At 40.2% G+C, this 23,007-nt stretch overlaps 1 protein-coding gene across 1 annotated transcript; it reads right to left on the minus strand.

Annotated features, from left to right (window-relative positions):
• Positions 1-1,291: 1,291 nt before the first annotated feature.
• On the minus strand, positions 1,292-22,034 carry ppox (protoporphyrinogen oxidase). The gene is made up of 13 exons (XM_023330607.1): positions 21,929-22,034; positions 18,080-18,170; positions 13,501-13,635; positions 12,830-12,945; positions 12,185-12,317; positions 7,787-7,931; positions 7,056-7,249; positions 4,342-4,402; positions 4,023-4,141; positions 3,025-3,138; positions 2,273-2,422; positions 2,151-2,193; positions 1,292-2,064 (listed from the first exon to the last, which is right to left on the minus strand). The coding sequence occupies exons 2-13, from the start codon at positions 18,161-18,163 to the stop codon at positions 1,928-1,930; spliced, it is 1,431 nt and encodes a 476-aa protein (XP_023186375.1). The 5' UTR covers positions 18,164-18,170; positions 21,929-22,034; the 3' UTR covers positions 1,292-1,927.
• Positions 22,035-23,007: the final 973 nt, after the last annotated feature.

Genomic DNA, 23,007 nt, shown 5'->3' on the forward strand with positions numbered 1-23,007 from the left:
TCACGCACAACCATCTCTAGGGTTTACAGAGAATGGTCAGAAAAAGAAAACATGTCCAGTGAGCAGCAGTTCTGTGGGCACAAATGCCTTGTTGATGCCAGAGGTCAGAGGAGAATGGCCAGACTGGTTTGAGCTGATAGAACGGCAACAGTAACTCAAATAACCACTGAATGTACAACATGTTGAGCCTTGAGGCGGATGGGCTACAGCAGCAGAAAAACCACACCAGGTGCCACTCCTGTCAGCTAAGAACAGGAAACTGAGGCTACAATTCACACAGGCTCACCAAAATTGGACAATAGAAGATTGGAAAAAAGTTGCCTGGTCTGATGAGTCTTGATTTTTGCTGTGACATTCAGATGGTAGGGTCAGAATTTGGCGTCAACAACATGAAAGCATGGATCCATCCTGCCTTGTATCAATGGTTCAGGCTGGTGGTGGTGCAATGGTGTGGGGGATATTTTCCTGGCACATTTAAGGTCCATTAGTACCAATTGAGCATCGTGTCAACACCACAGCCTACCTGAGTAATCCTCTCCAACTGGTTTCTTGAACACAACAATGAGTTCACTGAACTCAAATGACCTCCACAGTCACCAGATCTCAATCCAGTAGAGAACCTTTGGGATGTGGTGGAACGTGAGATTTGCATCATGGATGTACAGCTGACAAATCTGCAGCAACTGTGTGATGCTATCATGTCATTATGGACCAGACTGTGAGGAATGTTTCTAGTACCTTGTTGAATCTCTGCCATGAAGGATTCTTAAGGCTTTATTAGGTACACCTTGCCAGTACTAGCAAGGTGTACCTAATAAAGTGGCCGGTGAGTGCAAGATAAAAATGATTGATTTTTCTTATTTCTGCTACTGAAATAAATCAGCTGTACTGATCCTGCAAAAAAAAACACTAAAAGCAGAATATAAAGGCATTGCGATGATGTGGACATTCAATTAATGCGTCACCTTAAAGTTCTTTCATGGTTGTAAAGTAGCAATGGCGCCTGATTCGGAAGAGAAAAGGTAGAAAAGGTTTTCATAGGTCACCTTAGCCAATAAATCATAAAGTAAAAAAATATTCCCCTGTGATTTGTTGTCCAAGTCACTAAAACTGAGCCTGAATGTCACAGAAGCTAATTGTACATGAGAAGAGCAGCTGTTAACGAACGTGATCAGTGGCAGCTAATTTAACTCCGGCTGCTAATGAATTAACCCGTAGAATGGAGAGGGTTTGTTGTGATGTTCGCATGTAGGCTGTGAGATTTCAGGTGTGTCTTCTCAAATCCACAAGCTCTGTGGCAACATTTTTTATTTTCAAACATATTATGATTTCATTAGAAAATAATACACTTTCATTACAATCCCCTCCTCTGAGAAGAATATGTAGCATTTTATATTAATCACATCACATTTATTTTCTTCCTTTATACTTTTTTTCAGCAGAGTCGTCCACAGCAGGGCTGCCGGACGGTTCCTTTGGTCTTTTTCTTATCAGAAAAAATTTGCATTGCTTGCTAGCTACGCTAGCTTGAGGAGCAAAGCAGCTTGATGAATTTCACTGGCAACCAGTCAGAAAAAAGTTGTTCAATTTGTCGCTAGTTTGTTTCTTAATTACAAGTAGAAAAATATAATGTCAAAGTTTATAACAACAGTGTTTCTCTCTTCGTCAACACAGCCACACTTTCCCCTCCAATCATCCCCACATTAGGCAACACCCCTGAGTGCATCTTGGCTCTCACCACTTTCTTGAATATTTCATAATTTGTTCAAATGTTATGCTTTCAGAAGGGGCTTAGTTACTCTTTAAAGACAGAAAATTACAATTCCCTTAAAAAGGGGGGGCAAAATATTAGAAGGGTTCTTAGAAAATTAAATAAAGTCCATTAATGTATTTCAAGATGAGAATCTGATCTGTTGCTCATGTTGCATCAAACTCCACTTCCCAACAACTCTGCTACAGCTGTCCGTCCACTGAAGATGACATCATTCACAGACACGCCATCATATGCTGAGCCAATCAGAGATAGCAGTAGGTTATTGTTCTTTATAAAGGCTCGCATGGTATCTGAAAAAATAAATAAAAAACTTAATGGTTTTTCCCCGACTTCATGAATATATAATTTTTAATGTAAAACACAAATCAACACTCACCTACTCTCTGAAAGTGTCCGAGGTGATACTGAGGTATACAATCCTGAGAAGGTAAACAGCAATGAAACCATCAGCAGTCAGTGCTAACTGGACCTAAGCTAGAGTGAGTGAAGCTGCTGTACCCTGTGAAGAGCCACATTACTCCAGCTGGGGGCCACACAGTGTCCCAAGTGGCAGCGCACTGCCTCGGTGGCCCTCGCTAAGAGGCTGTCTGCTGAGACAGCCTGGGGGGCCCCAAACACATTCTGGAACCAGGCACCTCCCATCATGACCTAGGAGACATGATGAGAAGGTCAGAGTGCAACATGCCAACACTGCATTGTGTTACAAGGTTTCATACGTGATACATACAGAGTCCTCCATAAGTATTTACACCCCTTGAACTTTCATGGCACTTTACAACCACAAACAGATTTAATAAGAAAATCCTTTGACAAAACGAGAGAATCCTGGATGAAAATCCCTCAGAGCAATGGTCCCCAACCTTCTTAGTAGTGCGGACCGGTCAAGACTTTGCAAATTTGCTGCGGACCGGGGCGGGGCGTCGAGAGGACAGACACAGATGCTGTTGTTGCTGCTGTTTGTAACTCATTCTGCTGCTTGTGGCTCAATGTTGGCGCACAAGACGTAACCGACAGAATCCGGTTAAAGGATTTTCAAAATAAAAGATCCTCTAGACTCAATACATAAAACGGAAATATTTAATTATTTCTTGCGCGGCCTGGTACCAATTGGTCCACGGACCGGTACCTTATTAAAGTACTTGCACTTAAAATTCCAGTCACATATTTTCCAAGTAGACATAAGAAATTACAGATTTATAGTAAAATATACCACTGTATGTGCACATGCGTGTATGTGTGTGTGTGAGTACCGTCAGTCTTGTTGTCTGTCCAGTCTGTCTGTTGTGCTGAGGAAAGGGAACAGAATCATAGACTATCCCAAGTAAACCTGGGTCTTCCCATGAAGGAACAAGGTGGCCGAAACCCTGACAACAACAGACACAGAAAATAGTAGCAGGGTGTTTAGAAAAGTGAGTAAAAATTCTTATAATGGCTACAATCTCTTTACACATGCACTGACAGTATGCCATATTCTGTTTCAAATCCAAACATGAAGAAAAAAATATATTTACGTTTCTTCAGAAAATTAGGAAAATAAAATATGTTGAGACAGCAGTGTCCTTGCAATATCCTGGAAAACAAACTGATGAATGCATCATCTGAATCAGTGAACTAGCATTTTCTATCGCACTCTTTAAGAACTGAACAGATTTGTGTTGCACAAAGTTGCCTAGCTTCTAACACCTATGAAGAGGCATTACAGCCCAAGAAGACTGGACAACATTCCATAGTTCCTCTGCATTCCTTGTTTTTTGTTCTTGTTATTTTCCCAGAGACAGAATCTTGACTGTCATTCAAGTTTCATAATGGGTCAAAACCCATATTGCGCTGGCCACACCATAATCTCGCCACAAGCTTGGTGTGGGATTGGTATCCTTTTTACTAATTGGTGTGTTTGGGGTCTCCATCTTGCCCAGAACAGCCATTTGAAGACCATTCCTCTTCAGAATTGGAAACACTGAAGGCTCAGGGCTCCAACTGATTCTAGATCCCTGGTTTTCCATAAACTCAAAACCATCATATGAGAAACATCCCATTTTATGAAGCATTATCCACCGTGCTTCACACTGCACTGCAGCTCTTTTGATTTCTAACTGTGGCCAGCCAAATCAGCACAACTGGCTCAGATGACAGCAACACTTCCTCAGCATGCTCTCAGGTGCTACAGAAGTTACTTAATCACCCATTCATTCAGGTCTGTGTGTGACAGCCTGAACATACAGCACAGTGGAGGTCTGGAGGACCTTACCGTTACTGGGAGGATGGAGCCCTCATACTCCAGACTGGCCACAGCCACAGTTACTGTTGAGATGTCCTGCAGCTGCTGGACAAGACCCTGGCAGGAGGGGGGCAGGATGCAGGACAGGGCTGAAGGGAGCAGGGGGGTACAAGAGAACAATTTACAGTTTCTTAAAGGTTTTAATATGTACAACCACTTAAAGCGCAAGATGCTTACAATTTCTGATCAATTACTGACAACATTCAACTGAGTAACTGTTATGTTGTTCATACAGAAGGTAAGTTTATCAATGACCCCTTCAGGTATAACTGAAACAGTCCCCACTTGCCTTTAGCTGGTAGAGCAGACATGATGTGATCAGCTGATATTACACCATCTTCCACATGGACCTACACATAAAACGTTTAATGGACAAACTGATAGACGTAGAAACAGTACTTCAATCCTTATTGATCTTCTCAAAATGTGCCTTTTATTGAACAGGACAATTCAAGTCAACATGTGGAGTTGATTAGGCTTGACTACTGCAGGAAGCATGTCCAGATTATAAACAGGATCATATATTTACTGTCTGAATCCGACTCAGTCTGCGTGGTTACTGTCGTGCTGCACCATGGTGGTGGTGACATTGGAAGGATTTTGTCCCTCCATCTTACTACTGATTCTCACTTTATCCATCTCTGTTGTTGTGTCCCAGATAGCAAGAGATGTTAATTCAATTTTGAATTATGGTCAAAAAGGTTGAATACATGGTTAAGGTCGACGACTGACGGTGGATCAACCATCAAACGATCATCCAATTCTAGCCAATTAACTAATTTAGAAAAGATGTCATAGAATCAATGTTTTATGGGTGAATTTTGTTTTTTTACCCCTCCAGGGCCCTTTTGTGGCTCTAGTGTCCCTTATATGACAGTAGGCTGACAGGAAAAGGGGAAGGAGAGAGGGGAAGGCATGCGACAAACATCGCCGGGTCTGGGAGTGGAACCAGCGACGGCCGCGTCGAGGACTCAAGGCCTCCAAACATGGGTCGTGCTAACCGCTACGCCACCACAGCACGCCCGTTTTATGGGTGATTTCTAATGACTGAAATGACAACAACAAATCCAGTGTTTTTCCAACCCTGGTCTTCAAGGTACACTGCCCTGCAAGTCCTAGACATTCCCCTGCTTCAGCACTCATGATTTCTACTGATGGCTGATTAACAGGGTTTTACTGAATTGCAATCATCTGAATGGGGTGTTGAAGCAGAGGAACATCTGAAACAGGCAGGTCAGTGTGACTTGAGAACCAGAGTTAGAAAAAAACTGGTAATAAATGTTGAATCAATGTATTGTTTGTCAGACCAATCCCCTCCTGTCTTCCTCTTGGAGCTCTGGGTGGGAGATTTTTATTAAAACGTGGGGTTTATCACATTTTAAATTAAACACTACATGTTGAGGACAGTGGGTTGTGATTCCTTGCTGTGCATTTTCTTACTTGTCTGTAAATATTATTACTAGCTGACTGCATAATGTGTTGACACAAAAACATCTACAAGTCACTCCAAACAGTGGCGCGGCCCACCTCCCCTTTTTCCACTAGTGGTTTGTCCCAACCACACAGCCCCTTTTGCTGCTGGATTGTCTGCAACCTGATTCTGAATTGAATTCTATTTTGAGAACTTTTTGCAGAATGTTTGGTGATCTTACTTTGATCTTAACTGTGTTTATTGAAAAATAACTGCATTGTTTTGTGCCTATGCTGCAGCTTCATAGGTAAATGTGATTATATGTCGACTAACATTAAGTTAAATATTCATGAATATTCCTTGGCATGTCCTTATTAATGTAACTGAGTGTATAAATGGACCGTATAGTTTGTGTGTATGTTCTCAGACCTATAACCAGTACACTATTTAATATTTCAATGTGTTTCAAATGTTTATCATCTTTCTAACCGGCGCCTTCCTCACTCTTATTTTTGTGTTTTTCAGCTGCTGCTCAGCAGTTTGACCCAACGCAGACTGACAAAGACTGCAGCATAACTGTAAAGAAGTGGCTTCGTTATGTACCAGAGTGGGAGGGAGGCATCAAGGAACCAAAGTGGCACCAACCAGAGTCAAACTTGGGTTACCCCAACACATACTGTTTGTCTGGTTCATACAGTACAAGGTTTATCCTCATGGACGCTGTTCTTCCTGTTGTTCTGACAGTTACAAAGGAGTCAAATATGTTTACAGATCTACGCCTCTTTTCTTAAATAATATGGAATATTAATGCCATATTACATTAACATGTCATTTTTAAGTTTGCATACATACATTTTTGGAAATAAGGTAATGTAAGATAACTTTGAACATCATGATACCCATCATCTGCCAACAAAATTGTGTGTTTAACACCAGTGAAGAAACTTTTAATGGTATGTTATGATGTAGACCCATCAGACCAAAAAATATACGTGAACCAATATACAACCAACACAGATGTAGATTATGGCTGAATCAATATTGATATAGTGTCAGTTATGGTTGAAACCTTAATGTTGATTCAACATGCAAGTCACCGACTACTTTCAATATGGTTTCAATGTCAGGCTTCAACATGGATTCAATATTTCTACATAACCATATTTCAACATTAATTCACTCACAGTTTGCTGTCTGGGACTTCACCTGCCTTTCCTGCTGGTGGGGGTCAGAGGACACAACAGGTGGCGCTGAGTGCATGGCAGTTTAGCTTCCGTCAAACTGCCCCAGGACAGCTGTGACTAAAATCCAGTAGCTTACCACCATCAACATGTGAATGTGTGTACGAATAACTGAATGTAGTGTGAAGTGTTTTGGAGTCCTCTGGACTTGATAGAGTCCTGTACAAGTACAGACCGTTTACAGGTCAGCCCAGCTCTGGTCCCAGGTCATTTCTTTACCATTTCACTACAGGGCTTAACTTCTAAGTACATTGTACATTGTCAAACCATCAGTGCAAAGTAATAGTGATGATAAAATCCTATGCTTACAATACCATATTCAGGTCTAGTTGTCATGATATTCTTACAAACCTTCCATCCAGATGTTGTGGGAATTATTTGTCTAACAGCTGCATCCCTGTGCAGCTCCACCTTGCCGCTCTGTTGGAGGAACTCAGCGATGGACTCTGGCAAGGTTTCCACTCCCCTCTTTAGAGACCACTGAGCCCAGGCCTCTCTCTTCGCTCTCTGAGCCAGATGTCCAGGAACAATCACAGGTGCTGAACCTGGGGGGTTCCAAACATATCATTTTATTCTAATTAAAACTATGAAGATCACATTGATATGAGGGCAGAAAAAAGATTATTTTTCAAATTAGTATCACATCTATACATAATATGTCACAAAACATGCAGTTCATGTCAGGTTTACCACAACACATGTAATTTTACAGAACATTCAGAGACTGGTTGCACCATCAGTCTGACTTATGGTGTTGAAAACTGACAACTTATAGTCATCATCTGCCACAAAGAAAAGTAGAAAAACTCTACAAAATGGACTTCCCTCAACAAGCAAATTTGAGTGAAAAAGATAATGACATTTTTATCCACTAGCTTTAAAAAAAAAAGTGATTTCCTAAAATGAAATGAACAGGGCATGACTGAAAAGTATCGTGTTTTTATGGCTGTGAAGCCAATACTGTTCATCTGATTAGAAGCAACCTAGAACTCCACTAAGTTTGGGGAAATATATCATCCATAAGGTATTATTAAGATATGCCTGAAACCTGAAGGGAAAAGGAAGTGAGGCGTGTGCTTTACCTGAGCCCAGCAGGAAGCCCAGAGTCAGGGAACCTCTCTGCTGCTCAGCCATGTAGAGCCAAGGGAAGCAGGAGCGCACACTCAGCTTCTTACAGTCCCCCGCAAACACACCCCGACACACACTGTCCATAGCTAGGTCTGCCAACTAAACACAGAGGAAAACAACTCAATAGCACAAATAGATTTCATCGATTTGATTAGATCTAAGTGTGGTGTTTTTTATTCTCCATTATAAATCAATGGAACCAAATTCTGTAAAAAAGAAAGTCAAAAGCAGTCTCATGGCAATGTACTATATACCAAACAGGAAGTTGGCAATTTTGATATTTTTGCACTATGTTGTGCTTTGATGAACATCTCTGGCAAATTTGAAGATATCGGCTTCAAACACTCCAAAGTCATTGGAGAGTCATCTTCATTCATGTAAACTTCACCAAATTTTCCTACTACAATTCTTGTCAACCTTAAAGCACATTTTCATTAATATATTATGCAAGAGTGATGGTTGCCTTGTTTTACTTAAGAATTATGGAATTAAAAACACAACTAAAACCCATTAGGCTGTTGGCCCAGTCAAAAAACCTCCTGGACCCACAGCTCAAAGCTTACAGGAAGTCAGCCATTTGGTGGCATGCTTAATGGTGGATCTGTTTCAGGCCCTCTCATAACAGCTCCAAACCGGTCCAGTGAAGCACAGCTGAGTTATATCACATTATTATGTATATTACAGGAAGTATTCAATTTTTAAAAAATGATTTATTGGTTTTTGTGGCCTTTATTTAAGAGTGATCAGACAGGATAGTGGGTAATGAGAGAGGGGCTAGACATGCAACAAAGGTCATCAGACCAGGATTTGAACCTGTGACAGCTGCGTCGTGGACTAAGGTCTCCATATGCGAGTTGTGTTCTACCCCTGCAACACCACAGCGCCCCTAAGTATTCCACTTTTGGTTGTCGTTCTCACAGTCCTTCACCACTGAACCAGAAATCAGTCAAGCACCAACAAGCAAGATCTGATTTCTGTTTGATAACTGACTGCAGCTGGCCAGCTGTCCTTTTCAAGGATTGCAAAAAACACAATTTAGTGGCTCTGTGCAGGTACTGCCAGCCAAGCAGTGAACATGTTAAGGAGGCGGAGCCAGAAACCCATAGGTTGTAGCACCATCTCTGTGTGAGGGATGCCCAATTCTTCTTGTCGCTTTGAGGCATAAACAATGAAAGCGCTGTGATGGCCTATTATAATTGAAAATACACTGCCTGGCCAAAAAAAAAAGTCGCCACCAAAAAATGGTCACACTCTCTAATATTTTGTTGGACCGCCTTTAGCTTTGATTACAGCCCGCATTCGCTGTGGCATTGTTTCAATAAGCTTCTGCAGTGTCACAAGATTTAATACCATGCAGTGTTGCATTAATCTTTCACCAAGATCTTGTATTGATGACACATCCCAAAGATTCTCAATGGGGTTAAGGTCTGGACTCTGTGGTGGCCAATCCATGAGTGAAAAAGATGTCTCATGCTCCCTGAACCACTGTTTCACAATGTGAGCCCGATGAATCCTGGCATTGTCATCTTGGAATATGCCCGTTCCATTTGGGAAGACAAAATCCATTGATGGAATAACCTGGTCATTCAGTATATTCAGGTAGTCAGCTGACCTCATTCTTTGGGCACACAATGTTGCTGAACCTAGACCTGACCAACTGCAGCAACCCCAGATCATAGCACTGCCCCCACAGGCTTGTACAGTAGGCACTAGGCATGATGGGTGCATCACTTCACCTGCCTCTCTTCTTACCCTGATGCGCCCATCACTCTGGAACAGGGTAAATCTGGACTCATCAGACCACATGACCCTCTTCCATTCCTCCAGAGTCCAATCTTTATGCTCCCTAGCAAACTGAAGCCTTTTTTTCTGGTTAGAGGTTTTCTTATGGCTACACAGCTGTTCAATCCCAACCCCTTGAGTTCCCTTCGCATTGTGCGTGTGGAAATGCTTTTGCGTTCACAATTAAACATACTCCTGAGTTCTGCTGTTGTTTTTTCTTTGATTTGATTTGACCAAACGTTGAAGTAATCGCTGATCACGATCATTCAGGATTTTTTTCTGACCACATTTCTTCCTGGAAGACGATGGTTCCCCACCATCCTTCCAGGTTTTAATGATGACAGTTCTTAACCCAATTCTAGTAGTTTCTGCAATCTCCTTAGATGTTTTCTCTGCTTGATGCATGCCAATGATTTGACTCTTCTTAAACAGACTAACGTCTTTTCCACGACCACAGGATGTGTCTTTTGCCATGGTTGTTTAAGAAATGAGGAGTTACTCATTGCATCAGCTGGGGTTAAATAACTTGTTGCCAGCTGAAAGATAATCGCCTATGCAGTACTTATCCAATAGGAGGCTTGTACCTATTTGCTTAGTTAAATCCAGGTGGCGACTTTTTTTTTGGCCAGGCAGTGTATTTTCTTTTGTTAAATGAAGCGTGTTTTTGGGGGGCCTAAAATACTCAAAAACTTAATCTGCACAAAATTCTATGAAATTTTCTGTATTACAATGAAATTCATAAAAATGGGAATGGCCAAATGGTGAAACAGTGCCCTCTAACCTCAGGCAGGCCGACCCATTTATTGAAGACAATTCAAGTTAGCTACACATAGAGGTCTCTCCAAGTTGAGTAAAAAAATTTTAGGAGGTATGTCCTAAAAACAATCAGGAAATCAGCCATTTTGTGTTTTAGTGATTTTGCGTGTCAAACTTTGATGAACTTGTCCTAGGTATTTTACGGTATCAATCAAATTTAAGGAGCTAAACTACTTCTTTACCCGTTTTGAAACCTACCAGCAGAACCATTTTGCTCCTCAACCCAACCCACCCATTTCCTTCACCACTCAACTCATTGTACAGAAGCATGATGTCAGGTGGCTACTTCTGGCAGTGAATGCCAAGAAAGCTGCCAGCCCAGAAAGAGTAACTGGTAAAGTGCTCAGAGTGTGCCCTACCAGCTTGTACCCATCTTTACCAGGATCTTTACCTCTTCCTCAGTCAAGCAGTCATCCCACCGCGCCTACAATCAACGATACTCACCCCTCTACACTAAGCTTCTATACTCACGCACAGTCCAGCCCACAATAACATCCGCACTGTCAAGTTTGCTGATGACACCACAGTGGTCAGACTCATTTCACAGGGTGATGAGGCAGCCTACAGAGAGGAGGTCCTGAAGCTGGCAGCCTGGTGTTCAGAGAACAACCTCACTCTGAACACCAAGAAAACCAAAAAGGTCATCGTGGACTTCATGAAGCTCAGCATCGACCCAGCTCCTCTCTACATTAACGCCGAGTGTGGAGAGGGTCCACACCTTCAGGTTTCTTGGCGTCCTCATCTCTGCTGACCTCTCCTGGACTGATAACATCACAGCAGTCATCAAGAAGGCTCAGCAGCACATACACTTCCTGAGGAAGGAAGCACAAACTAAACTCCAAGCTGCTGTTGACTTTCTACCGCTCATCCATGCAGATCCTGATGACATACTGCATCACAGTATGGTACGGCAGCTGCACTGTTACAGACAGGATGAGGCTGCAGAGGGTCGCAAAAGCAGCTCAGAGGATCATTGGTTGTCCTCTTTCCTCTCTGGTGGACATTCACACCTTTCCACTTGGTATCCAACACAGATTTTTAACTAGAGGGTGTGGCCGTGGTAAAGTCAGCTCTAATCTCACATGAACTGATCTTTACCAAACTAAACATGAAGAATGTTAGTCCAACTCCTAAAAAGATATGTATGCAAATATTTGGTGGCTGTGGCAAAATACCTCCACAGTGCCCTGTACCAGCATTGAAACAATCAGCCCCAAGCCATGCTTTTGAGGCCTACAAAAATAGTCTCTTGAAGCCAAGGTAAGCCTTTGGTCTAAACCCAAAGACAGTTTAGACCGGCTTCTAAACCCTTGGCCCTGAGGCTGAACCCTCAGCTTGAGGGTTCAACCCTGGCAAATTTGAATCAAAGCTGCCATTTTCTCTTCTTTACCCACATGTCTGAGCAAATTCCTCACAGCTTTGGACTTGTAGACCTCATTTTGAATCAGTATAGTCTTAAGGCATTGGAGATCAAAAGTTATCAAATGCTTTTTGCTTCATCAAACCATGTGAGCGTGGCCAAACCTCAAAGTCTAATTGCTCTCCATAAAAGATGAGGGTGCAATAACTTCCACAAAGTCAGAGCTGGACCAAACTTTGTGTCAACAAAGTTACAGGTTTCTGTGGTGAACAAGAAACCATGACAGTCTGGAGAAATTAAAAATGTTTAATAAAATAATATCAGGTTTAGATCTTATAAAATAACAATCTTAATGATTGATGCAGCAACAGAAAAGTAGTTCTGGACCCCTTACCTCCTTTCCAAGCCTCCTGGAGACAAATGAATGAATGGACTCATCCTCTTCTCTTCCTTTCTTTACCAAGATCTCAGTGAGGAGACTGAACAGAAGGGGGCGGGAGAATGGAGGGACTGTTTTCAAAATTCCACTGTAACAAAAAGCAAGGAGGGAGAGTGAATGTGATTAAAGAGCCACTAACATAAAGAATGTTAGAGATGAAAGACTGATTGAGATTTTACAGAGCTTAGCATGTGTTTCATGTTTTTTTTTAAGACAGGTGATCTGCCAGGGTGAACCCTGCCTCTCACCCAATGACTGCTAGAGCAGCTGTAGACGATGGATGGATGCTGTTTAAAGCTGTAGTGTTGTGATATCATTTCAAACTGCAGAATGTACCTCTTACACCAGTAAACTGAACTCCAAATATCAAAATAGTTTGGATCTTTGTGTGCTTGATGCTAAGCAGTGGCAAGAATCATATCAGTTCTGTCTGAAAAGTTTTATCTGTGTTTAATGGTTGTCTGACACAGAATCTTTGCTCTTGTGTTCCCAGAATCATCTGAACTGCAGTGAACATATAGCTTAACAAAACAATTCTTGATCTTTTTTTCTTCCTCTTTAAAATCTTCAAAGTGATATCTTGGCTCCTAATTTCTTTACCTTATTCCAGAAGGCAACTTGTGGAGCTGTCCATTGACATACAGATAGCGGTTCTTAGAGGCAACATGATTGTAGGAAACTGGAAGAATATCTCCTTCCAGACCCAGATCTTCCACCTGCAAAAACAAACATCAAATTCATGCTGAAATTAATCAAGTTCTCAGAGTTTAATTAATGATTGTAGACATTGTTGTCTCCATACTCCTTCTTTAAGTCTCTTGTTCCCTGAATTCCGGTTACGACGACCGAGTAAAAAATAGTAAAGTCCTTATAGAATGCTGCTAATGGTGGGGAGAGAAGTTGCCACTGACAAGAAGGATCTTTAAATCAGTTTCTCTGTGATGTAACCTGTGCACTGAATCTCACAGTTATGAGAGAATTTTCTCTGAACAGGAAAACAGGCCAGGACAGATACACTCTCCTGCCTAAGGACCATCAACCAATGAGCAACCAGACCAGAAGTTTCCCGTCTTATGATACAGTTACTGGTCTAGAGGCTGTTAGGTCTAATATGATGGAAATCTTTTAGCATTTCTACATCAATTAATTAAATTAATGTTCCTAAAGTTTAATCAGTGGACTCTCAAATCCATATTAAGTCCACTGTAGCAGTAAACATTGTTCTATTAGTTTATGATGCAAATGGTATGTAGCACTTAGGTGTTACAAACCATATTGAGTGTGTTGGTTCCCACTGCCCCAGCAGGTCGGATCCCCCTTGGTCCCAGTTCAAACACGGCCCCATCAGACCGCCTCAGTGACCACAGCCAACCACCAAAACGACTGCTGGACTCCAGAACGATTACCTGGTGATTGATGTCAGGTTAATTCATTGTAGGCTTCATTCATTTTCCTTCAACCTTGTCCTAAAATTGCACTTGAACTTAAATGAGTAGAATATTGACAAACACTAATAGTGAACAACTGGACATTCAAAACTAAATTAGAGTACAAAAAATTATTTACTGTAGCTAAGGCAGCAGTTTACTTTATTGACCATTCCTGACGGCCAATAGAATAGCTGCCACATATTATTCCATTATTCATAACTTGGGGACGGGTATAGAAGGGGAAAGTTAGGACAATTCCAAAGGCCCTTGACTGACCCCTCCCCCCCCACACACACACAAAAAAAAGATATAGAAAAAAAATTGGGGCCCTGTCAACTACTGTTGTGTTTTTCAAAATTGTTTTTAGCAATAAAAACAATTTTATTAAGGCAATAAAAACTCCCCCAGGAAATCTTCAATTTCCTGATGGAGTCTTCCCAAGGGATCAATAAAGTACAAGTCTAAGTCTAAAAATCTAATGTTACCCCTCTCAAAAATCACACATCTACAGTGGGGCAAAAAAGTATTTAGTCAGCCACCAATTGTGCAAGTTCTCCCACTTAAAAAGATGAGAGAGGCCTGTAATGTTCATCATAGATATACCTCAACTATGAGAGACAAAAGGAGAAAAAAAAATCCAGAAAATCATATTGTCTGACTTTTAAAGAATTTATTTACAAAATATGGTGGAAAATAAGTATTTGGTCAATAACAAACAAGCAAGATTTCTGGCTCTCACAGACCTGTAACTTCTTCTGTAAGAGGCTCCTCTGTCCTCCACTCGTTACCTGTATTAATGGCACCTGTTTGAACCCGTTATCAGTATAAAAGACACCTGTCCACAACCTCAAACAGTCACACTCTAAACTCCACCATGGCCAAAACTAGAGAGCTGTCAAAGGACACCCGAAACAAAATTATAGACCTGCACCAGGCTGGGAAGACTGAATCTGCAATAGTGTGAAGAAATCAACTGTGGGATCAATTATTAGAAAATGGAACACATACAAGACCACTGATAATCTCCCTCGATCTGGGGCTCCACGCAAGATCTCACCAAAATGATGGGGTCAAAATGATCACCAGAACGGTGAGCAAAAATCCCAGAACCACACGGGGGAACCTAGTGACTGACCTGCAGAGAGCTGGGACCAAAGTAACAAAGGCTACCATCAGTAACACACTATGCCGCCAGGGACTCAAATCCTGCAGTGCCAGACGTGTCCCCCTGCTTAAGCCAGTACATGTCAAGGCCCGTCTCAAGTTTGCTAGAGAGCATTTGGATGATCCAGAAGATGACTGGGAGAATATCATATGGTCAGATGAAACCAAAATAGAACTTTTTGGTACCAACTCTACTTGTCGTGTTTGGAGGAGAGAGAATGCTGAGTTGCATCCAAAGAACACCATACCTACTGTGAAGCATGGGGGTGGAAACATCATGCTTTGGGGCTATTTTTCTGCTAAGGGACCAGGACGACTGATCCGTGTAAAGGAAAGAATGAATGGGGCCATGTACCATCAAATTTTGAGTGAAAACCTCCTTCCATCAGCAAGGGCATTGAAGATAAAACGTGGCTGGGTCTTTCAGCATGACAATGATCCCAAACACACCGCCCGGGTAACGAAGGAGTGGCTTTGTAAGAAGCATTTCAAGGTCCTGGAGTATCCTAGCCCGTCTCCAGATCTCAACCCCATAGAAAATCTTTGGAGGGAGTTGAAAGTCCGTGTTGCCCAGCGACAGCCCCAAAACATCACTGCTATTTTATTCTAAAAAAAAAAATTCCCTGCTGGGATGAATAAAGTAATTCTATTCTATAGAGGAGATTTGCATGGAGGAATGGGCCAAAATACCAGCAACAGTGTGTGAAAACCTTGTGAAGACTTACAGAAAAGTTTGAGCTCTGTCATTGCCAACAAAGCGTATATAACAAAGTATTGAGATGAACTTTCGTTATTGACCAAATACTTATTTTCCACCATATTTTGCAAATGAATTCTTTAAAAATCAGACAATGTGATTTTCTGGATTTTTTGTTTCTCCTTTTGTCTCTCATAGTTGAGGTATATCTATGATGAACATTACAGGCCTCTCTCATCTTTTTAAGTGGGAGAACTTGCACAATTGGTGGCTGACTAAATACTTTTTTGCCCCACTGTATATTTGCTCTGAACACCCCCTGGATCTGCACGAAATGGTTTGGTCCTGCTTGGTGCTTCGGTGAGCAGCAGCCAGTAGAAAACCAGAACCACTGTGGTTGTTACTATGCTACTAAGAAAAATAATAGAGTTAGGTTTTCAAAAAAAATAGACAGATAAGAGAGAGAAAAAGACAAGAGTGTGACTTTGTAACCCAGCTTTTCCTCCAAGAGGTGAGTAGACTGTGAGATTATTAACCAGTTAGCATAGTTAGCTTAGCTGGACTGCAGCCAGTCCACAGTTTTACTTTAACTTCCGTTTAAATTACAGACATCTGTTGCCACGTCCCTCCTGACCCGTCCTCTCCCGAGTGAAATTAAAGATGCAGTATGTAACTTTTATAAAATCTTTTTTTTTCACATATTTGTTAAAACTGTCATTGTGTTGTGACAGTATGGCATGAGAGATAATTTGTCAAAAAATTATTTCCTCTGCCTTCTACAACCAGTCAGGAGGGTTTTAGTGCCGTCAATCACAATCTCATCCTCCCTCCCCTTTTTCTGTGCTATGCTGCAACCAGCACAGCCTGTTGTGAATGCTCAGCTTTATTAGCATAGCTACCAATGACAGCAGATAAACAGTTTTCCTGCAACAATAAGTTGTTTCTCCACCATTAGCACATTTAGCAGTGAGTGAATGAAGTTGATTGACAGCACTAAGACCCTCCCCCTGGTTCTGATTGGTTGTTTTTGGTCAGAACAACCAATCAGACTATTGCTATTGCAAGCATTACTTTAGCTAGCAATAGTTGTTCAGGGAGCAGGTGGAGCAGATTGATATTTTCACAGATTATCTGTCTCATAACAAACTGTCATGACATGGTGACAACTTTAACAAATATGGAGAAAACATTTTTTTCATTAAAGTTCTATACTGCAGCTGAACAAAATGTAACAACATAGCATTTTTTGAGAAATCTGGATTGTTTTATGTATACTTTGCACATTGTGACTGTTGCAAGTGGGGAGAGACATTCAGCAAACTAAATCTAATAATAATAAAAAATTTAAGCAACCTATTTGCTGTATTGTATGCAGACTGTTGCATGTAAAATTCCCGAGCAGTAAATATTGTGCTAGTATCAGTATTGGACCAAAGAAAGCAAGGCAGTTGTAACCCTTTAAAATTGTGATGCTTTATCTGGGTCAGATAGACTCAAGAAACTGTAACAGCTGCTGCGCAGGGGAGGCGCAATTTAATTTTTTGTCATGAGGCCCAAGATTCCTGGCGGCGATCCTGTTCATAACCGTGGCAGTAATAATAATGCTTGGGAGTGTCATAGTAAGAGTCCTGACTGAATCTGATTGAGGGAGATAAAGATTAGGTTGATGGTTCAGAGGCCTTCATCACTCATCCCCAAAGATTTAACAAGTAATTATAAGAAGGGATTTGATCAAAATAATGTCAAAAAAGATTTTTCGAAATGATTGATAAAAAGTAAAATATTTTTGAAACATCATTTTTTAAATCAAATATTAAATAAAAGACAAATCAAAGCTGATATTCCCTTTACGCTGCATCATCTTGTGAGATGGCCGTGTTGCTTCCTATTAGAGAAAGATCAACATCGTCATTGACTGAATGAAAATGTTCAAACTCAGTCTGCCGGGGGTGTGAATACTTTGTTTCCCATGACATTACTGAAAGTTAAAAGGTAGTGCCACAAGAATTCTAAATATGGTTACATATTTAATTAAACAGAAAATCATTTGCCAAATTTGACATAGGTTACATAAGTTGGATAAAGAAAGTCAAAATGGAAAAAAGTGTTGATCAAAAAAACCTGAACAAAAACATCACACTACGTATATAACATCATTCCAGAGTTTATAGAAGAACTTTGGCTCTGTTCTGTCCTGAACTGGAACCTTGGACATGCCAACAAAGGCCAGTCCAGACTGAAACACCTTAGGGGAGAATTCTCTTCTGCTGACATGATCAACAGCTGAACCTTAAGTTTTAGCACTGGTTAAGTTTTCTGTAGAACGATGAACTTCAAATAGTTTCAATATGGCCTTATAACCAATCAGAAGCTGATGGGCAACAACAATTGCTGCTGCCTTTTCAACCTGATGCCATGTTGAAGAAACTACAACCCAGTGGCATTCAGAATGAGCAAACTGTCAAAGGTCCTCATTTTAGAGAGCAACCATACTCACACTGGTTGATTAACACTGAATTTGATTAGTGATCCTTGGATGTGAATGTTTTGGTGCATTACCTTGGCAACCTGGGGGTTCTTGCAGAGGTAGAAAGAGGCAGCCAAACCCCCGATACCTCCTCCGAGGACTGCTACTGTTTTCATTGGCTGACTGAAAACACAACAACATCCAATAAAAACAGAACTGCAACACAAAAAGTACAGCAGGCGAGAGAATCTAGCTGATTGGTGTGGCAGGGTGTGTCTGTTTAAGAAGGCCTGGTGGCCATGATATGAATTTTATCCTTGTTAGATTATCAGGGGTCTAGTTCCTGCAACCAACTGTCAGTCCTGCTGTCCACTTTTACAAAAATCAGCTTGATGTCATTTTGGAGCCGACTAGCTGAGAGCATTTCTGTTTTGATCAACAAACCGAGTTGCTCCCCATCTTATAAACAAACATCTACCAAATTTAATACGATGCAATTCTCCAGTAATCAGACAAATACATAAAAAATAGAAATCAACAAACAGCAATACATTGCTTGTCTTCCTTGCGGGGCCTTATACGTCTAGAGAAACTACTAACATCTGATATGTTAGTAGTGATATGAAACGGTAATTTCATATCACAGGAGCTGTAAGCAAACTGTTCAAAGAAAGAACCAGACTTGCTGAGCTGGTCATGTTGTTGTTTAATCATTTCAAAGTCTTGGGGCTGATAATTTGAATTTTTTATGTTAAAAGATATTTCCTTAGTTGTAAAACCAAAACCAACTATAACTTTATAAGATCCTCAGGATTCCTCATTTTAGCACATAAAATGAAAGAGTTATAAAAGTACACCTTTATTCTAATACAACTTTACTCATATTTAAAACACAAATCAAAAAACTCTTAGTCTGTCCCGTTTCCATCATAAGTAACTGTAGCTCCCAGAAAAAGACCAGGAAATAGACAAAGTCGACCTTTTTACAGTTAATGCAAAATGTTATACACTTTTCATCTCTTCTCATCTGACAAGCTGAAATATTGCTGCAAATTTTGCACAATAAATGTTAAAATAACTACATGACTAGTGAAAAACAATAAGCTGAAGAAGCTGACTAGTAACCAATGTTTACAGTTTTAAAAAGTTTTACTGTGTTAAGTCTAAAAACACATCCCAGTGAATTATTTGTACTTTTTCTCTCTCAGACTGAGGAGTTTTGATTCAATGTTACTGACTGACTTAATAAACTGAACTTGGAAATTGTTTGGAGACTATTGAACAACAAAACAGCTGTTTTGATCATCAGAACGAGCAAACTGTTCATACTCCAGGTGATACAATGCTGGAGCCAGTGGTTTATGCAGATAAATTAGTAAATGATATCAAATTTGCAAAATATTTGAATTCGGGGGAGGAAAGGGCATTAGGATTGGAGGGCATGAGAAAAAATGTATGGTAAAGAGAGGAACGTGACAGGAAATAATCGAGAAACAATTATCTAATCTATCACATGCAAACACAACCACACACATCTGACAAACTATTTTTGTGGTGAATGACGACAGATTTTATCATTAAATATTCAATGTGTCATTATTCAGTCTGATAGCTTATTCGTTCGTTAGGTTAAAGGCTGCAATTTCATTACATCATGTTTCATGAAAATCTATTTAAATACAGAAGAAACAGTAGACAAAAACCACAGACCTTCATAATCATCATAATAGTAGCTGTAATAGTAATTACTAAACCAAATCAAAGTTGGGACACTGATGTTGGCATCTGATTCGCAGCTCATCTTTGATCTCTTCCAGTTCCAAGTGTTAAAAAAAACTAAGAACAAAAGACTTCAAATAATCTATCTAAATGAAAGCATGTGATTAAATACTTCTCACATCCATCTTTCAAACCTCAGTGTTCATTCTCAAATAATTAACGTTCATTAAAGCAATATTTTGTTTCTGAATAACTTGAATAAGCATTTTGTTATCCTATGTGGTCTCTACTGTACTCACTTGGCTAATGTTTGGTTGGTTCCTGTTTCTTAAAGCATTACCAAAACAATGCATCAGTCAGATTCAAAATATAATAACATATCATCCTATTCCCACAATTAATTAGTGGAATATCATTTGCTGACAAAAATTCAATAACTTCACAATTAGAGGCTGTCTAAACAAAACTTTATTTCCTCTGAAAATTAATAAAAACAGCATACTTAACAAATCTGAAACAAAATTGAAAAGTTAAACATCCTATATTTAAAACCTACAACTTAATGCTGATGAAACACACTTTGAAATTTTAAATACAATTTACCCATCCAAAGAGCTACTAAGAAATCATTTTAATATTGATGACAATAAAAGATCATTCTGTGAAAGAGACATAAAAACAATACTCCATGTGTTCTATGAATGCAACAAAACCAAAATATTTTGGAATTACTTAAAAAGGTGGATCAAACCAAAAACTGCATTTTCTGAATCTATTTCTAGAGATATGGCAACTTTTGTAGTATTGTTGAAAAACAATTAAAAAAAAAGGATATTTTCTCTAGAAAAATTCTTAATTCATAAACAAAAGTGCCAAGATTGTCCCCAATTTTAGATTTTTTTAATCCAAATTCTAATTATATTTGAAATCTCTGAAATATATTTAAACATAAGTAGATCTGTATGAAATGTTAATAGAATTGCCCGCCAACACGTTAATCTTCATCCTAAAATATTTACCAATTGTTGTAGGTTTTATTATTATTATTCTTCTTTAAATCTGTTTAGCTTTTGTGTTCTCATTTGCATGTCTCTATAGATTTACACCAGGGGTGTCAAACTCCAGTCTTGGAGGGCTGCTGTCCTGCAACTTTTAGATGTGCCTCTGCTGCACCACCTGATCAGAATAATTAGGTCATTAAGGTTCTGTAGAACTGATCTGCACAAGGAGGGGGTCATTAAGTCATTTCATTCCAGTGTTTTGTACCTGAGGCTCATCTAAAAACTGCAGGACTGCGGCCCTTGAGGACTGGAGTTTGAGACCTGTGATTTACACTATTGTGAATTGCCATACTTGTTTGTACTTCTTTTGATAAATAAAGTATGGCTGTAACGATTTCCTTGAATGATTTGATTACCTCCATTATTAAAATTTGTCGGGGCAAATTATGTTTTATTCACCGCCTAGGGTGATTGATTATGTTGCGCATCGCTCTCCCTCTGAGTTGTTGCTAAATGCCAGCAGCATAACATCCGATTTTTAAGTTTATTCCGGGGAGATTTCATTGATTGATGATTATGTCCGACCAATAAGCATCCTTAAAATGACTAACGCGATGCCTGAAGTACGACACCCGTTCTCCTCCCGGAACTGCTGCACGGTGGCCGGAGGAAAGCAACGGCCAGGCTAATAATTGCGGTTTCATGATAAAAAATTTTAAAAAAGAAACGGATTTTTAAAGAAAATCTTCTTTCTTTTAATTCCTCACAAAAGCACAAAAGGTAAATAAATTCTCATGAGAAGTAAGTAAACCTGTTCGGGGTTGGGTAGGGTACAAACTTTACATATCAAACTATTGGATATTAAAGGTAGCCATGAAATGCTGCGGAATGCACCTTTAATCGAGCATCAAATCAGAGGCCAACTTCGTTTAAACTGAGTAACCCGTCAAACATATAAAGCTATATCAATAAACCGTTCACAGCTTATTGTAATTATTTTAGTTGTCACGAGACAAACGGTGATAAACAGCCAATAAACAAAAACATTTCAGCTGCCTTGTATTAGAGCCGACAGTGAGTAAATACAGTAAAACCCTCAGACAGATAAACGTCAGTAATTCAGCCACTGACTGCATCAGATATCGCTCAAATATAGGCATCACACACACACACACACACACACACACACACACACACACACACACAGTCATTGAGTGTTACCTTTACTTGGTACCGCAGAGGTACAGAGTCACTCCAAGGACCGATTAGGAAAGCTGATACAACAGTCTTCTTCTTCTACTACTACTACTACTTCTTCTTCTTCTTCTTCTTCTTCTTCTTCTTCCTTTCCTCTAGTGATGTGTCGGTCGCGAACGATCCGGCTCTAAGAGCCGGCTCTTTGAAGTGAACGATTGGAACCGGCTCCACAATGGGAGCCGGTTTTTTTCTACAGTATATCGCTGTCTCTCCGCCTCCCTGTCGTTGTGCTTGTGCTCTGCAAGTGCCAGAGCCGATAGTTTTTCCCCACATCGTTTTTTTTGTCCTGCGGTGCCTCGCTGTCTCTCCCCCCCTTCTCCCTCTCCTTGCGCGTTTTGCTCTTCTGCCAGCGCTAGAGCAGAGAGTTTTTTCCCTCGGTCGGTCCACTGCCCTCATGTCAAGCGTGTGCTCCACACATCTGACCAATCACAAATAGTTTCAATTAATAATGTGGCGGGAAAACACTGAAAAAAAAGTTTATCTCCACTTTTTTTGTGGAAACGGCAGGCAATTGATCAAGCTGTATAGCGTTCGTCGGCAGGTGTTTATGTACAGACACTCACTCAGCGGTCAAGAAGCACAGAAAGAAGGGGAGTCAGTGTGAGAACTGAATAGGTGAAAATAAATGAGTGACAGAAAACGGAGCAAGATTTGGACTCATTTTAATGCTACATCAAGCTCCAGGGCAGAGTGCAGACTGAGCAAAGTCAGCATTTCCTATCGTGCAGGCTTGACAAACAACCTGCACAGGCACATGTTGACATCACACGCATCGGTATTGCTATAGCATTGTTATGCGGCATTTTTACTCATCATAAGTGCTTAACAATGTCAATAATGAAACAAAATATTATAAAATTAGGTTTAATTAATTAATTAATTAATTAATTAATTAATTAATTAATTAATTAATTAATTAATTAATTAATTAATTAATTAATTAATAATGTCAAAAATATATGTGGGGAGCCGTTTGGGAGCCGAAAAAGCCGGCTCTCCACAGTAAGAAGAGCCATTAGAGCCGCATCTCGAAAAGGAGCCGA

Source organism: Xiphophorus maculatus, chromosome 3, assembly GCF_002775205.1.
Source record: "Xiphophorus maculatus strain JP 163 A chromosome 3, X_maculatus-5.0-male, whole genome shotgun sequence".
NCBI classification, from domain to species: Eukaryota; Metazoa; Chordata; class Actinopteri; order Cyprinodontiformes; family Poeciliidae; genus Xiphophorus; species Xiphophorus maculatus.

Bases quoted from the DNA above. Each gene is read 5' to 3' on its own strand.
- ppox (XM_023330607.1), bottom strand. From the start codon at position 18,163: ATGAAAACAGTAGCAGTCCTCGGAGGAGGTATCGGGGGTTTGGCTGCC. The intron at 2,423-3,024 runs GTACTCACACAC...CATGTCTCCTAG, and splicing joins GACAGACAACAAGACTGACG to GTCATGATGGGAGGTGCCTG. The intron at 2,194-2,272 runs GTACAGCAGCTT...TTACCTTCTCAG, and splicing joins GTAATGTGGCTCTTCACAGG to GATTGTATACCTCAGTATCA.